Source organism: Drosophila santomea, chromosome 3R (assembly GCF_016746245.2).
Source record: "Drosophila santomea strain STO CAGO 1482 chromosome 3R, Prin_Dsan_1.1, whole genome shotgun sequence".
NCBI lineage: Eukaryota > Metazoa > Arthropoda > Insecta > Diptera > Drosophilidae > Drosophila > Drosophila santomea.
Genome location: NC_053019.2, coordinates 12,429,301 through 12,445,179, shown reverse-complemented (window position 1 = coordinate 12,445,179; position 15,879 = coordinate 12,429,301). Strand labels below are relative to the sequence as shown.

General features: G+C 43.6%; 2 protein-coding genes and 1 non-coding gene across 3 annotated transcripts; 1 reads left to right on the top strand and 2 right to left on the bottom strand.

The window, feature by feature from the left end:
• Positions 1-695: 695 nt before the first annotated feature.
• Positions 696-2,246, bottom strand: LOC120451978. Its single transcript, XM_039636005.1, has one exon. It carries the CDS (start codon positions 2,144-2,146, stop codon positions 758-760), a length of 1,389 nt encoding a protein of 462 aa, XP_039491939.1. The 5' UTR covers positions 2,147-2,246; the 3' UTR covers positions 696-757.
• Positions 2,247-3,141: 895 nt separating this feature from the next.
• On the top strand, positions 3,142-3,213 carry Trnat-ugu. The gene has a single exon. It is a non-coding gene; the product is annotated as a tRNA-Thr (tRNA).
• A 10,254-nt stretch (positions 3,214-13,467) lies between these two features.
• Positions 13,468-15,484, bottom strand: LOC120454151 (cell wall protein DAN4). The gene has a single exon (XM_039639210.1). The coding sequence runs from the start codon at positions 15,446-15,448 to the stop codon at positions 13,634-13,636; it is 1,815 nt and encodes a 604-aa protein (XP_039495144.1). The 5' UTR covers positions 15,449-15,484; the 3' UTR covers positions 13,468-13,633.
• Between the last annotated feature and the right edge of the window lie 395 nt (positions 15,485-15,879).

Sequence of the window (15,879 nt, the reverse complement as noted above, 5' to 3'; positions counted from 1 at the left end):
GGGCACCACCATTAATCAAGTTGCGACACATCCCTGGACACTTTCACTCCCTCGGATTTTCATTAGCCGACTGTCAGCCGTCAAATGCTGTTAACGATTCCCCTGATTCTGATTCTGATCCTGATCCCGATGCTGATTCCTGATTCCTAATGCCTCCTCCTGCTGGGTGGGCGTTGAAGTGTCCTTTCCCGAGGGTTCTTCACTTGTTGTTTGGCGTTGGCCCGGCCTTAATTGTTATTTGGACAAATTGTTTTTCGTTAACCAGCCAACGATTAATGATGTGGTCAGTGTTTCGCAAAAGGGGAGGCAAGCCATAAACCGCATCGGTTGTCTAGAAAATTTATAAGGGTTTCCGCAATTAAATCTGTACTAATTAGCAACAATAAGACAATTAAGAAAATATGCCGTGAATTTCGCTGCTTCAGTTAAGGAACTTGAAAAAATATGAAGGAAGAATTAGCAGGAGGGAAAGGCTTCATTTAAATTTGGGTAAGCATTTTATGGAGTTCGACAATGCAATAGGAAGGCAATTACATTTTTGGGACCGAAGGATAAAAGGGTTCTTTTATGGGTCTTTCTAGTTATGAAAGCTTTAAAGGCCTTATTTCTTTGGAATATATAGGAAATGCTTGTAAATATAATTTAAAGTTAAATACAAATTAAATGTAAAAATGTAAAAAAACAACAAATATATATTTATGCAAGAAAATCTAAATTTTAATATGATATTTTTTTTGGGTTATTTTGTACTTCATTCTTATTGAGAAATCCTGGCGAATCGCTCCTGCCTGGCATAGAACTCCTCATCGGGCTCAAAGATTATGCAGCTGTGTCGGGGATGGTCGGTCTTCACGGGTGGCGACATCTTCTCCAAACTGGCCAACAGATTCTCGTTGGCATTAAACTCGCCCAAGAGATCTGTCATCATCGTGTAGGAGATGTGCAAAAGGCGGGTTCTTTCGCGCCAAGTCACGATAACATCGTGGTTTTCGATCAGATCGCGATCATTTCCGGAGAACAGATACTTAACGCACCAGCCACGAAAGCCGCGCATCCGCACATATTGCACGGCTTTTGGAGGACTTCCCTTGGGGGTTGTGGGCCGTGGTGGTGTTGCCATTTCGTCAATTCCTGTTTGGGGTACGGAGTTGCTGCTGCTTGTATCGCTTAGATTCATGTCCAAGTCACTCTCGCTGCTGGTGTCGGCCTCCGGGGGTAAGTCAGCACTGGGTTTCACATCGTCGGATACATCCAAGTCGGAGCGCAGAATGTGCATCTGTTTGGTGTCCACCTGCATGTGCAGTAGCTGCAGCTGGCCATCTGGACGCACCGCCTTGAGGAAGAGGCGACTCTGATCCACGCAATAGGTTTCGGCGTCGTTCATCAGGCGCATCATGACTTGGGTGGGTGTCACATGGCCAAAGATCTCCTTGAGTTCGAGCGCGGAATCCGAGGTGACAAATCGCAAGGCATCTGCATACAGCTGCACACACACATCCCTGGCAATGATTTCACCAACGCACTGCTTGCAACGGGAGCACTGGACGCGACGACGACCTCGTGTGGTGATGACTCCGTTGCCCATCAACTCGGGGCATACGACCAGGTAGTTGAGGCCGTAGTAGAGCTCCTCCTCCGAGGGATACACTGGAATTCCGGTGCGGGAGCAGAAGAATTGGTGCGGCTTCATGGTTGTCATCGGAACCTCCTGGATCCGATCATACTGCCTTTGTCCAATGATTTCATTCGCACAGTTGCTGCAGTGCAGGGAACAGGGCATGTGTGGAGAAATACGCAATGGCAGCTGCCCTTGTTCCACTTCAATGGTGAGCTCATCCAAAACGCGGTGCCTAATCCTCCGGAGAACTAAGCCAAATGACACGTGATTGCCCTGCATTTCGACCAGCGAATAGGGCACCTCGCCACCATTCGTCTTGGTGGCAATATTGAAGTACTCGTTCACCATGATGCGGTACTCCACGTTCTGCTCGTGCCAGCTGATCCCATTGGGGCTGACCTCTATCAACTCGGACACACTGGAACTCTCGACCAGGACGGGTTGGTAGAGGTTAATCGATCTTAGCAGGAGGACGTTGATCCAGTTGTTGCTGTGCATGTAGGCGATTATAACTTGGTCCAATGGCATTGTCCTAATTCACTTGGGCTTCGGTTAAAGTTTTAAATTTTTACGAAAACGCACTTCCCCTTGCGAAGTTAAGGTGAGTTGCTCGACTTAGATTCCACTTCTAAAGCAAATGTCATCTATAAGTCGCCGCCTACTGTAATCGGTTATTTAGGGTTGTATAACCATGTTATTTATTTACCTACAAGTTAAAAAAGAGCTGCAACCAAACCTTCATCACATCCCAATTTATTTAAATTTCAGTATAGCGCTGAGCCCGACCTTCTTTCGATTAAAAGTTAATCCCTTTTTGGCATTCCCATCAAGGAATTATCCCGCAAAATTACCCATTTCACTCGATTTTGCCACATGACCAGATTTTGAGTCCTTTGAAGTTGCGCTAACTGAGCATTCAGATTACCACAATTGTCCTGCTCCTGGTGCACCTTTTAAAGCTCTTTACCGAGGCTTAACTGAAAAAGTGCCACTTTTGTTTTTTGATTTCCCACCAAGTGGGTGGTTGGGTTGATGGGGCATCGTTTTTGGCGGATGCCAGTCGAGACCCCTTGGCTCTTTTGGACAGGAGATAAAGCGGACGCGTTGCTCTGCGGCCGGAAAAAAGTTTTGCGTCATAATAAATTATTTCAGCGCATTCGTCTGGAAGGATTAAGTGGTGCATGTTTTGGTTTGTTCCCGCTTTAAAAAAAAAACCACATAATAATAGATATTGTAAAAATTGAAATCCCAAACTCAGTAGCAAATGTTTTTGCTGTGCTATTATATCAAAACTGAAGTATAGAATCATTTTTTCGTACCTGAAACCAATTATATTAAGAACATTGAATGGTTGTGAACATATCTTGATAAGGTTCGAATGGATTTTATCTGGGAATCGTGCTATGATATGGCAACTGCGCTGATAAGATGAAAAGATCTTTAAGAATTCTAACTACTGGAACTTGCCACTGCTGCTCGATACGTAACTAATATTTCGGTTATTTTTCAAGTCGTTCATGTGAGCCTCTTTAGCTCAGTGGCAGAGCACTGGTCTTGTAAACCAGGGGTCGTGAGTTCAATCCTCACAGGAGGCATCGAAGGAGATTCAACTTTTTGCATCACATTTCATTGTATGTGTACATATAACTTCTAAAAGCAGTCCACAGATTAAGGGCCTTGTTAACCAACTGAAAGCGCAAGAGCTAAAAGGGAAATGTCAGCCGCAAATGTTTCAGTTCAGTTCAGTTTGGATACCGCCAAACTGTTGACAAAAGTAAATGTTTTACATTTTTAATTAAAAACTCACACAGACCGAGGGCAAAAACCCACCCAGGAGCAATCATGTGTGACATTATCGCTGGCAGGACATCATGAGTGTTCCTTCACCACCGAAAGAGCTTCGCGGTTTGGGTAAACACTGAAAACAAGAGTGGCACGATGTCCTGAAGGACTTGCCGAAGGAAGCGCCAGCTTAGACTATTAGTTGACATCCTTGTGTCGGGGGTAAATATTGACGTAAATTCGTTTGAATAAAAATCGACCCTCCAGTGACTTCAGAAAACTTTGTCTGGTTTTAATTATTTGTTTATGCTTGCTGCGGCTTCATTGCCCTCCTATTTGTTTATAATTAAAGCACTGACAATTTTCTTTACGCATTTATCGCCGGCATAAATCACTTCAATTTTGATTCTCATTCAACTCCTTAATTAAAAACCAACAAAGTGATCCGCGGCGGCCCATCACACGAACACACAATGCGTCTGCCTGGTGGTTAATTAATTTGGCCTTTACTCGCGGGTGAAAGTCACGGTTTTAGCCAATAAATCACACATAAGCTCCAGCCATGGAATACTCCTTTTCTCCTTTCATGATTGACGGGTTACAGTTGCATTACAGGTCTATTGTTTGGCCGAAAGTAAATCGATAAAACGAAATATTCGCATTCCGAAACTCTGTATAGCTGGGTAACTGTGCAGTTTTTGGAATGAAGTAAATTCACTATTCAGTGCATTCATTAAAAAAGATTGGATAGAAATCTTCGGTATATTATTTTATGTTTATGTTGATTTTCTATAGACCCTCCTTTCGAACCACTTAGTTCTTATAAAGACATTCCCTTCAATCCAGTTAGCTCTTATGAAGATGCCTTAAGATTCAAACGAAATTGGTCGTGAATAAGACGCGCCCGAAAGTATGCAACACTTTGCTGACTCAGCTTGAAATTCAGCTTAGAGCCAAGTGATTTTGACCAAGGGGATGGCAATTTATCATTTTAGTCTGTTGAGCAAGTGTTGACTGATGAGCCCCAGTGGGCGGGGTGCTTGGAGTGGGTGGTGGGTGGCCGATAGGGGGTGGCTGAATCGCCGTCGCCCCCTTTTAACTTTTGAGCTCAGCACAACTGACAATTGGCCTTGCTGCTCGGCTGCCTCCTGCTCCTTTGGTAATTAATTTTGATGGAGGACACATTGCGCTGTGTTGGCTTAGTTCACCGCAGATGCGACCAGGTAAGGACAACTTTTTTGGGCGACTTTTTTGGGGCCGGGAATTAATCTGCATCTGGCCAGCAGCTGCGGCTGAGGACGGCATTTTTGGTGTTTTAATTTTTGCCGGTTTTTGGCTGCTTTCTGGTCCATCAATGTCTGGCTGGGAGCAGCTAGAAGCCAAAAGCTATTAGAGGAATTAAAAATGCATGAAGCTTAAAATGGGTTTTTGCTCTTCGGCTTTTCAGCTGAGACTCCGAGGTGCGTGGCACTTAGTTAATTAGCCCAAGATGAAAAAGCAGGGAGGTGTCTGCCCCACTTGACTGTGGCATTTTGCTTGACTTAAAATATTTCATAATTCATGGATTCAATTGTTTCCCGCCGAGTTAAATTGCATGTTTCTGGGACTGCAATTACGCGGAGCAGACGATCGCATTTAACTGTTTGTGCACTTTTGCCTGCCACGGAGGTGGGCGTGGTCGGTCGGGGCACGCCCCCAGTTCAATCTCGCCTCTGCGATCTGCTGTTTCTTTGGTGAGCGGTGAAGCGCCACCCGCACCCCTTTTTTCGTTTCTAATTTCTTGGGAATTAGAGTTGAGAAATTATGAACTTGCAGCCCATGCATTCACCCATTCATTCATTCACTTACTTATTCATCTCCCTTAATTGCCGAAGACAATAATGATCATGGAAAATATTATGCTGATGATGAAGGCGCAGAACAAAACTCTCTTATTTAGCTTCTTTGAAAGTCAGTTCCGCATGCGCCTGCAATGCCCTTTAAATCGGGGAATGTGTCTTAATATATTTATCTTAAAACTAATGTAGTCTGAAGTACTACATGCCTGATGCTACATTGTCCAAAAAGTTCTGGCAATAATGCGATATAAAATAGAATAGAATAGGTTTTCTAGAACTATGTTTAACATAAGTATTTATAGGATATAACTGACCTGAAACCATAGTATGCTTCAAATTATTATGCTTTTTATTTATTTTGTTTGTTATAAAAGTGCATTCCGAATTCGAATACTTGAGCACATTTAATATTCATCTTCGACATCTTTTCGTTGTCTCCTTCTAAGTTCTCGCTTTGCGGTTGCACTTTGCGGTTTGTGTTTGTTGTGTTCATTAATTGTTCTATTAGTTTTAATTGATGGTGGCACTTGCAAATGTACAAAGCTGAATTGCTGTGGGACAGATATGAGATACTTTCTCAAGTTTGAGTGAATTCGAGAGGAGCGCAACTGGAATGGGAAGCCGACTTTTGTTGGCTCCTTGAGGTTTTGTGTTCATCTCCTGGCCCAACCTCAGCATATTGGTCATCTATAGGTACGACTTATTGATGCTGCAGATCAGATAAGTGCTGTGGCACAGTTGCCAACGCCGGCTGTTCCAGCTCGTGATTATCTCCGTTGCACGTTGGGTCAGCTGCCGATGCTGAGATGCATCTCGAATGGCTCGCGACAACGATGACGTTGCATGTTGCATGGTGCTCGTGTGTGTGACACTTTTGCCGCAAACAAAGTCTGGGGACTCAAGAGTGCTTCCTCATCCTTGGAATTCCTTGAACTTTCATGGGTGTTGAGTGGGAATTATGGCGATAAGCGATAAACGATATGCGATAAGCCACCCGCTGGCATTTCGCTTGAGTCGCTTGAGTTGCTTGCATCTCGGCACGAGAAGAAGAAGTTGTCTCCGCGGTTTTTGCATACTGACAACTGGTTACTTTCGTTACGGCAGCTGTGTATTGGCCTAAAAACCCACAAATTACTATTTGGCCGGTGAACGCCAGCCTGGACAATCCGATTATCCGCTCAGTTGGCTGTCCATTTGTACCAGAATCGAATCCACCCTCGCAGTGCCGCAAAACTGTCTGCTAATGTCGCACGCCTCTCGGTTCCAGGTCCTTTGGCCTTTTGTCCTTAGTAGGGGTCATTGTTGCTCTAACAAATTGATTCAGCAAAAACTGGACAAAACGGAACATCTTGCAGCATCTTACTGGCAGAACAGCCTGCGATCTTGGCTCATAGATTAGCCCAGGTCCAGCCCGGGTATTGTCATGGAAATGGCTACCAATATCGGAGGCAATTTCTGGGACCGAGACGGGGCTAAGAACAAACCAAACGCATTGTCCTGTGCTGAATGCTGTATGGATCGAATTTGTATCGCCTTTTTGAAATCTGTTTAGCACACAATGGCGTTGAAATAGTCTTATTGCTTTTTGAGTGCTATTTGCGTAAGATTTATGGTTTGATTCGAGTGCTAACCGTACACATTGTCCAGAATCGAACTTTCATAATTCATTGTGGCGCTGGATCGCTGGAGCAGCAGCTCATTATGCGAAAGTTTTCACCTTTTCACCGCGGCTCAATTACCAAGTGCCTGACAGATGGGTTCAACTTCGTGATTTTGCAGATTTTCGAAACTCAATTTAGGCAACAAAACGATATTCAAATGTTGTCAAACTCTTCGATTATTCCTGCCAGGGCCTAACTACCGTTCCGAGAATGCAGACAGCCGCATACAAAGGCAACAAACAAACACCCACCTTGAGTCAACTCAGCCGAGCCAAACTCGACACCTTGGTGGAGGACCAGGTATCCATCGCACCCACTCCCAACTGGCCCGATAAATTTCACAAATCTCTCAAATCGCCAGTTGAAGTCGCGACTCTTCAAAGACCCGAACGATGTTTCGCTGGAAAAGCAGCAGAAAGCTGCAAGCGGGAAAACTGAGAAAAAACACAAAGCAACCACATTGCGAAAAGAAAACTGCTCGGCACAGAAGGCGAAGATGCAACCGTTGCCTGTATTTATGGCATTTGCATATATTTTGCATAACGCAATCGATGCCATCGACATGGAAAATATGTTGGCCTGGGCTTTCGGATTGGATTTGGGGCTTGTGTTTGGGTTTGGGTTTGGGTTTGGGCATAGGCCTCGTACTAAGTATTCTGCTATTCTTAATTCGGCTCGGATACAACACACAACACACATTTGCATAGAGATGCGCATAGATTTGCTGGAAAATGATTGTGTGCGCGCAGTTACTAAGTATTAGATTCAGTTGGCCTGCCTGGCTGCCTTTCTGCCTGCCATTTCCCACCGGCGAAAGTTGGCCAAAATGAGCGGCAGCGAACCGCCCTCAATAAGCTCGAAGCCGAGCTAATGTATTTATGTATTCGCGAAAAATGATAATTAAGTCTACTTGTCGTCTATCTGCAAAATAAAATCTAAACAAGATATTTTTCATGTTCAAAGTAAAACTTTTCCGCTACAACCAAAACGTGCGCGCCCTAAAAAACCGAAAACCAAAAATGAAAAACAAAAACAAAAACCAAACCCAAAATCCATACCCAAAGCCAAAGTAAAGTTAAGAGGGGCGGGTCTCTGTCGCCAAGTAGTGGTAGTACCCAGCGAATACCTGGCTGAGATATTAATATTTAAAATTCAGTAGCAAACTTTTGGCACGTTATTGTTTGACTGTGGAGCATTTCTGCTCCGGAGATTGTTATCAAAACAATTTCTGTTTGCTGTGCTAGCTTCAGATGCAGATAGCGATGCCGAATAAAAGATTTTGTTTGCCCTCGCCCGCGAATGGGGGTTTTTGTTGTTTTTTTGTTTTTTTTTTGGTTAAATTCAGTAGCTGGCAGTGGCTTGACCCGGCAACTGAACTCAAATTTATTTTTTTCTCCTGGCAAATTGCACTGCAGCCCGGTTTATTGTCTTCAGCGGCAAGAGGCAGCAAAAGGCAATAATCAACGACAGGCTGCCACCGAGAGCAAATAAAATAAAGTCATGTTGCGGCCGCAACTGCAAGTTTGTTCCATTTTGTTAGCCAAACAAAGTAGACATTAATTGAACCCGGAATCGCTGCTCCACAACTAAATGGAGTAATAAATGCGGCCAGTCTTATGACTGAGCCGCGTCTTGCTCGCCCCCAAATTCTGTGCATGCCTCACGTTGCAAATGCAATAATTTGCCGCACGTTCAGCAGCGTCCATCACATCATCTTCTCGGATATCCCAGGCTGTGAGTCCAACGGCAATGCCATCGGCAAAATGCAAAGGAGCAGGTTGGTCGAGAGGGGCGGCAATCAACACCTGTCCGCGGTGCAAGAAGCCCTTTTTGCAGATCCACTCGAACGCATAATTTAAGCCGGCTCTATTACACGTTTGCCCCTCGTAATCCGTGACGATCGATTGCCTGGTGATATCCTCGGCCATGCAATTAAGTAATGCTGCTCCTCCGATGCTTCAGATGCTTCAGATGCTGCAGATGCTCCCATCTTCAGATGCCGTGAGATGCCATTGAGTGTGCAGCACAGATGTGCCGAGTGCGGCAAATTCAAATTACATTTATTACGATCTGCTTTAATCTGGTTATTTAGTTCACTTATCGACATCTTCGCGCGCTGACTTCGTCGGGCAAATTTGTTAAAAAGATATTGGCATTTATGTTGTTATTAGGTTTTATTAATGGTTGCGGTTCTGGCGGTTCCATTTCGAGCTTTTGATAAGCCCTGACACCGCACATCCCCAGTCCAGTCAGGGTCATTTTCACGTCGCGCAATCCCAGAATCCCATTTCCAGCTAACAGAGATTCCCAGTCCGCGTCCATTTATGGCCGCAATCAGAGGTAGTGATGATCGCGTGTGTTATCTACATTTTACATTCAAAATAAGTAAATGTTGTGTAATTATACAACATATCTAGCGAATTTCAAACTTGTTATTATTTACGTGATGTGCTGAGCTAGTTAATGAAACATAATGATGCACATAAGTGATCAGTAGTGGATTTCTTTCGTTAGTTAATAAAGATGAGTACTTAATAAAAAACTAAATAAAAACAATATTTAATGAAAATATAACACAAGTGAAGTACCAATGTACTTCTGATATCATCGCAGCTCTTCAGAAGTGAAAAGTGACCAGCGATTAGGGATCACGCCATGATCTGTTGAATGCAGTGATTACCATATCTTATCCTTCGTGTCACGACACGCGGCCACATCCGATCGAAGTTTTGGTAAAAATAGCTGCGCAGATTTTCTGGGTTCTCGGCTTGCAGCTTTTCAGCATTTTCCTGCGGTCTCACACAGCGCGCACAATTGACGCGTGTTGGCGATTGCCATTGCTCGTACCTTTCCATTTAATGGTGTCCATATGATTCACGGCCCTCCGTTCCGGACCCCAGAAAGCTGTCCGCCACAACAACAACAACAACAACAACAACGGCAAAGGCAACGAAAAATTCGTTAAGTACAATTGGATTTTTGTGCAGCTTTTCTGCTGCACTGACGACGTGGCTGGGGACGTTGATGATGTGCCTCTGCCACCACCTCCTCGGGATCTCGGGATCCCTCCGTTGGCCCGGGAATCGTGCAATCGCTGGCCCAGGCACAGGCACAGGCACAGGCTTAGGCACTGGCACTTGGCTGTAACTTTGGCACTGGGTACTGGCACTCCCCCGCGGTGTGGCTCCTTACCCGGCCCCCCCTGCTGTGCCCCTCCCTACCTTTTACAAAAACAATTGCAATTTTCAACTAATGCTTATTGCTGGAAATCAGTTTAGGAAAAGCCAAAGGAGTCTGCCTCGCCGAATATGTGTGCGCACTCGAAAGAAATTCTAATACATTTTTATAAAAAAGCTGGTTTAAAAATAGAAAGTATAAAATTAAATAAATATTTAATTATTATATTAAATAATTAAAATGCTATTGAGAGTTTGGTGTTTTATTAGATAATGTAAGATATTAAATATTATTGAAAATAATATGGTAACGGGTGTTTTTTTTAGAGGTATAGAACTTTAAGTTGGCATTACTGTTCAAGATGGCGACCGATTTAACAGCTGTCAAGTGATTTATTCTCAGTTTGGTTTGGCAATTCGTCATGCGTGCTTACAAAATCCAACTCGTGCAAGAATTGAAACCAAACGATCATCAAGCAAGGCGTAGATTCGTCGAATGGGCCCAAAACGAGATTGCTGTTGTTCCCGATTTTTCATAAGCCTCCAAGATCTTGTGATTTAACACCGCTAGACTACTTTTTGTGGGGCTATGTAAAGTCATTGGTCTATGCGGATAAGCCACAAACGCTAAACCATTTGGAAGACAACATTCGCCGTGTTATTGCCGATATACGGCCAAATATTGGAAAAAGTCATTGCAAATTGGACGTCCAGATTGGACTACATCCGAGCCAGCCGTGGCGGTCATATGCCAGAAATCATATTTAAAATGTAATGCCACAAGATTATCTTTCATGTCAATAAAATTCATGTCAATCGAATAATCCATCGTTGTTTTATTGCAATTTAAAGTTCTATACCTCTAAAAAAAACACCCTATACTTTTTTTATCAAGGCAGTTTATGCAATGTTATTGACCGCTACTGAATAAAATCCGTGCTTACTTGTGCAGTACTAGCTATTTTTCCCAGTGTACTGGAAAAGGCTGGACTAGGAGTTGGTGCCGGGGTTCGAAGTCATCGACAGAGTCACCGTCACAGTCACCTGGGCTGAACTCTGGGACTCTGGGCGAACTCTGTGGCTGCTCGCAGAGCAGAGCAGTTGGAAAAGCCGAGTCCAGTCCACTAACAGTCGCTCCTTTGATGAAAACTGTAAATTTACGAACTTTACTTTAATCACCAAACATGAATCGCGCACAGCATGAAGCTGCCGAGGCCCGATTCTGATACCAATCCTGTGGCAGCCCTCTGGCCCCCAATTTCCCCCCATATACCATATACCATATCCTCCAGCTCTGGACCACTCTCTTCTGCTTCATAATCATCATCATCATCTGCATCGTCTTGGTCTTCTGCCTCCGCTGTTTTTGCGGCCTTTCTGTTTCTGGTTACTTGGTTTTGGGTGTCGAAATCGCTCGTCAGTCTGGGTGTAAGTTATTTAACTTTGGTTGCTTTATGAAATTTAATAATTTATATTGTAGATTAATTGGGTTTAATTAAGTGGTAACGATGTGAAATCACGGAGTGATGGGATTGTCTTATCGGGCAGAGGAAAAGTGAATAGTAATTTATAGCTGGATTCAACTCTCAAGATCGGATCGTCTTAAAGGTGCAACTATTCCATGTTCTCAATCCCCACAACGCAACTTTAAAAACTCGTTCAGCAAACACACAAGCAGCTCCATAAACTAAGTTGAACAACTTTAGCTGTTTGCATGTTTCAGCTGGCTGAGTGAAAATATTTCTTAGCATTTCGACGCATGTTCAGAGTTTTGTTTGCTGTCGTTGTTTCCATGTTTTGATTTGCAACACGCCGGGATCCTTTTGTCCTCCGGTCAGCAGGAGTAGCCTCGCAAATGGGAAAGGAGGAGGGGGTGAAGGAGGAGGAGGAGCTGGCCAACGCAACAGCAGGCGATAACAGGGAGCAGGAAGGCGCTCATTGACTTTGCCCTCGAAGTTGTCATTTGGTGCGTCTACTGCTGCTGCTTCCGATAACCAAAGACGGACACATATTCTACACTTGAAAAAATACCAGTTAAAATTAGATATGTTTTTAAACATTTGTTTAATGCAAAAAATTTAAGCAAACTAGTTACAAGTAACACAATATACGGATAAGAGATAACGAATAACTAAGAATGTATTTATTATAATATAGATTTATGCATTTTAGATGTGTCATAAATTTCATTGCTTAAGAATAAGAGCTATATTTATGCGACTTTGCAGAGAGCCCTACATTTTTATGTTTAACTGACTTCTTTGGAGAGTTTCCTGCATATGTATATGTTGTTCACCAAGAAGTGAGTTAGATTTTCTCTCCGTGTAGACCACATACCTATGGATGTGGTGGGGCTACTCTCAGCCATTCCGTGTCGCAGCATGTTGTCAGTGTTTATGTCCATGCTTTTTGGGCATTCTTCTGCTCATTCTGTCCATTCTGCATTCTGGGCAGCCTCTCGATTTGTTTTGTTTTGCTTCTGGTTCTGATACTGGGCCCGATTCCACATCCACATCCATAGCCACATCCAATTCCGAATCCGAATGCGATTCTGATTCCGATGCTGGGTTTTGTTTTGGTCTTTTGTGTCGTCAATTGGTCGAGTGCGTGCCTTGCTGCCATCTCTGTCTTCCGTCGAGTGTTTATGCCTTTGTTTTGACTTCGGCCTGGACTCGATTTTGTATCCGATAATTTATTGCCCGGCTTGTGCCAAAAAAAAAAGAAGAAAAAAGTCGAAAAAAGAAGAAAGGAAGACAGTCAGAAGTTATAGCGAAAGGGAAAAGGAAAAGGATATGTCGTGTGCCCAGAGAGATATGCGGGACTCCCGATGGCGGGTCCTCGAAAGGCCAATGGCAACACCTTCGCATCGCATCGCATCGCATCGCATCGCATCGAGCATCTGTTACTACTTTGGTAGCCCCTGATTTTGGTCACTTTTGTGACCGAGCGATGCTGTTGTTGTAACAACTTTGTTGTGTCCTCTGTTTATGGGATGCTCCTTGGCTCCGGCCCTCCAATTTGGAATCCCGAATCCCGATACCCGTAAGGTCCCAACAATGGCCACAAATGAAAAATCCACTTCGACTCATTGTGTCGCCTGTCACCTGGAATTAGTAACTACAAGTATGTTAAAAGGTTCATTCATGTTGCGCTTGTTTTGACTTTTGTTTCGCGCCATCCTCCCAGCCGTCCTGAAAGACATTTGTAGTTCTCGGCTTAGTTTGGTCTGGGATTCGTTCTGGGGCTCCCGACATCTCGGTGCATCCATGGTATCAGTTTCGCTCAGCAGCTTCACGGTGTTCCCTTGTCTGTAAATTGATAGCCAGCCAAAATAGTCCGCATATTTGCCATGAACAATTCGTTCTCGAGAACATAAACACCGTAGCAGAGAATGCATTTTCCCAGTATTTTTATTTCAGATGAGTGTGATAAATTGCTCCAATTTAGGGAATTTAAATTACTATTTATAAAATAACATAAAATAAAAGAAACTTATACTAATTCAGGTTCCATTCAGTTATCATGATTCGATTCCCATTTCAAGTAGCTTTAGTTTATTTATGCTGGTGCCACAACATTCCATGAAGCATCCACGGGCTTATACTCACCACCTAAGATCTGTGTGGTTCTAGTGTTCCCTCTTGGGTTGATATCTTTAACGTCATTATAACTTACAAAATGTGTGGGATAGGTGTTACTATTATACTTTGGAGATCCGCTAATGGCAATTGCCAAATCGGTGCGCTTTTGCGAAATGCTTAAAGCTTGAGCTAACTCATTGATCGCATTGAAATTAGTAGGGGTCCAGGCCTTAATAGTGGCTTCTAAGGGATAAAATCTATTTTCTTGGGTCTGGTTGAACAAAGCCAAGTGGTTATTCAAGGCTGACAGTTTTGTGATGGAAGTTTTCGTAAGATTTCTAACCTCAGGAACGTTCTTTAGTTCGATTTGAGAATTCACTTGCGAGATGTTTAGATTAGCAACCGAATCCCTTAAGCTATTTACTTTAGGCACGATATATCCAAGGAGAAGTTGGTTCACAAAGTTGAGTCTGCCATCCAATCTTTTGGTGCTGCGCAGGATTTGTCCTTGGGTAGCGTTAAGTTTGACTCCGAGGTTCCTTACACGATCCTGATTCACCTTTTGGAGTCTAACTAAATCGGATACGGTTTCAATTGATCGGTTGGCAAATAAGTCTATTTTCTGAATAGAGGTGACAACGCCACGAAGAAGTTTCGCTTCCCACGGCAAGAGTTCCTGGCTCTGTTTATGGATAAACCCCTCGGTGGCTTCAATTATGTCAAGATATTCCGCCTGGTTGTCCAGTTCAGCGTCTATTTTCCAGTTAATTGTGCTGACAGCATCAAGCTGAGTATTGGACAGAGCGAGGGCTTCTGAGTTTTGAGCCAGGAGTGCAAGAATCCTTTCTTCTTCTGTTGGTTGTTCAGTGGTTGTAGTTGATTCAGTTGTGGTGGTCGTAGTATCTTCCGTTGAATCCGAGGTTGTGGTGTTATCTGTTGTTGAACGAAGTGTTGTGGATGCCGTTGTTGATAAAGACGGGGTGCTGGTGTTAATTGATGTGCTTGTAGTAGCCGTGGAAAACTCAGTGCTAGATTCTGTCGTGGTGAAGTCAGATGTGTTTGGAGAAGAATCAGTTGTGGTCGAAGTAGCTGCTGAAGTCCCAGAATTCGTGGTGGAAGCTGATGTCGTAGTTTCTTTAGGCATAAAATCGCTTGTGGTAGAATCAGTTGACGATGAAGATGTTAGGCTGAAATCAGTTGTTGAATCAGGTGGAGAAGATGTGGTCGGAACACTTGTGGTTTCAGTAGTCGTAGAATCGTTTGTGGTGGAATCAGTTGTTGATGGAGAAGGTGTGGATTGTGTTGTCGTTGAAGAGGGTGTGGCGGAATCAGTTGTCGATGGAAAAGTTCTGGATTCTGTTGTTTCTGAGGAAGATGTGGTGAAAACTGTTGTTTCTGGAACTCTCGTGGAAGCTTGAGTTGTGGTTGAAAATTCGGTCGCAGAATCTGTTGTGGTAGATTCATCTGTGTTGGGATCATTGGTGGTTGAATGGGAAATGTTGGAATCAGTTGTTATAGCAGACGTTGAAGAGTGAGTAGATGCCGGCGTCCCTGTTGTGGAAATCGTTGTTGATAATCCGTCTGAGGTAGATTTACTTGTAAAGCCAGTTGTCGTAATTGAAATCGGCGCGGCTGTGATGATTGGAACATAAGTAACGCCTTTAGATTCAGTTTTCGCCACATCGTCAATATCCTCAAAGTCCACGAATCCCTTCACTGGACTCAAGGGCGAATCTGCTGCAAAAGCAGCCACCATGAAGATCAACAAAATAATTGCAATTAGAAGATTCATTTTAAGACCACACTTAATGCTGGTTCTCTTAATAGAACTATGAGTTCAACTGCCATGTGATGGCCTTCACCCCAGCTTAAATACACTTTACATCGCCGCCCACGTTCACGTTTCGGTCTCAGGTGCAGGTGTGCTATCTTCAACCGCTTTCTGATTCTCAGCATTCTTTTTCTTGTACCGTGCACTTTTTCTTTTATCGGTTTTATGCTGTGCTTTATGGGTCAGCTTGTTCAGCACGAGTTTGATGTTTGAAGAAGCCACCGATTCTGGTTCATTGTACTTGGAAATGTAGACAAAGAAACGACAAACAAAGAGACATGTGGCTAGATTTCCACAAGCGACAATTGCGGAATATCCATCAATAGGAAAGCTAACTATTAACCACATAAAAGTCAACGCCAGTCACATGAGGGTCACACTCAAAGTCAAAT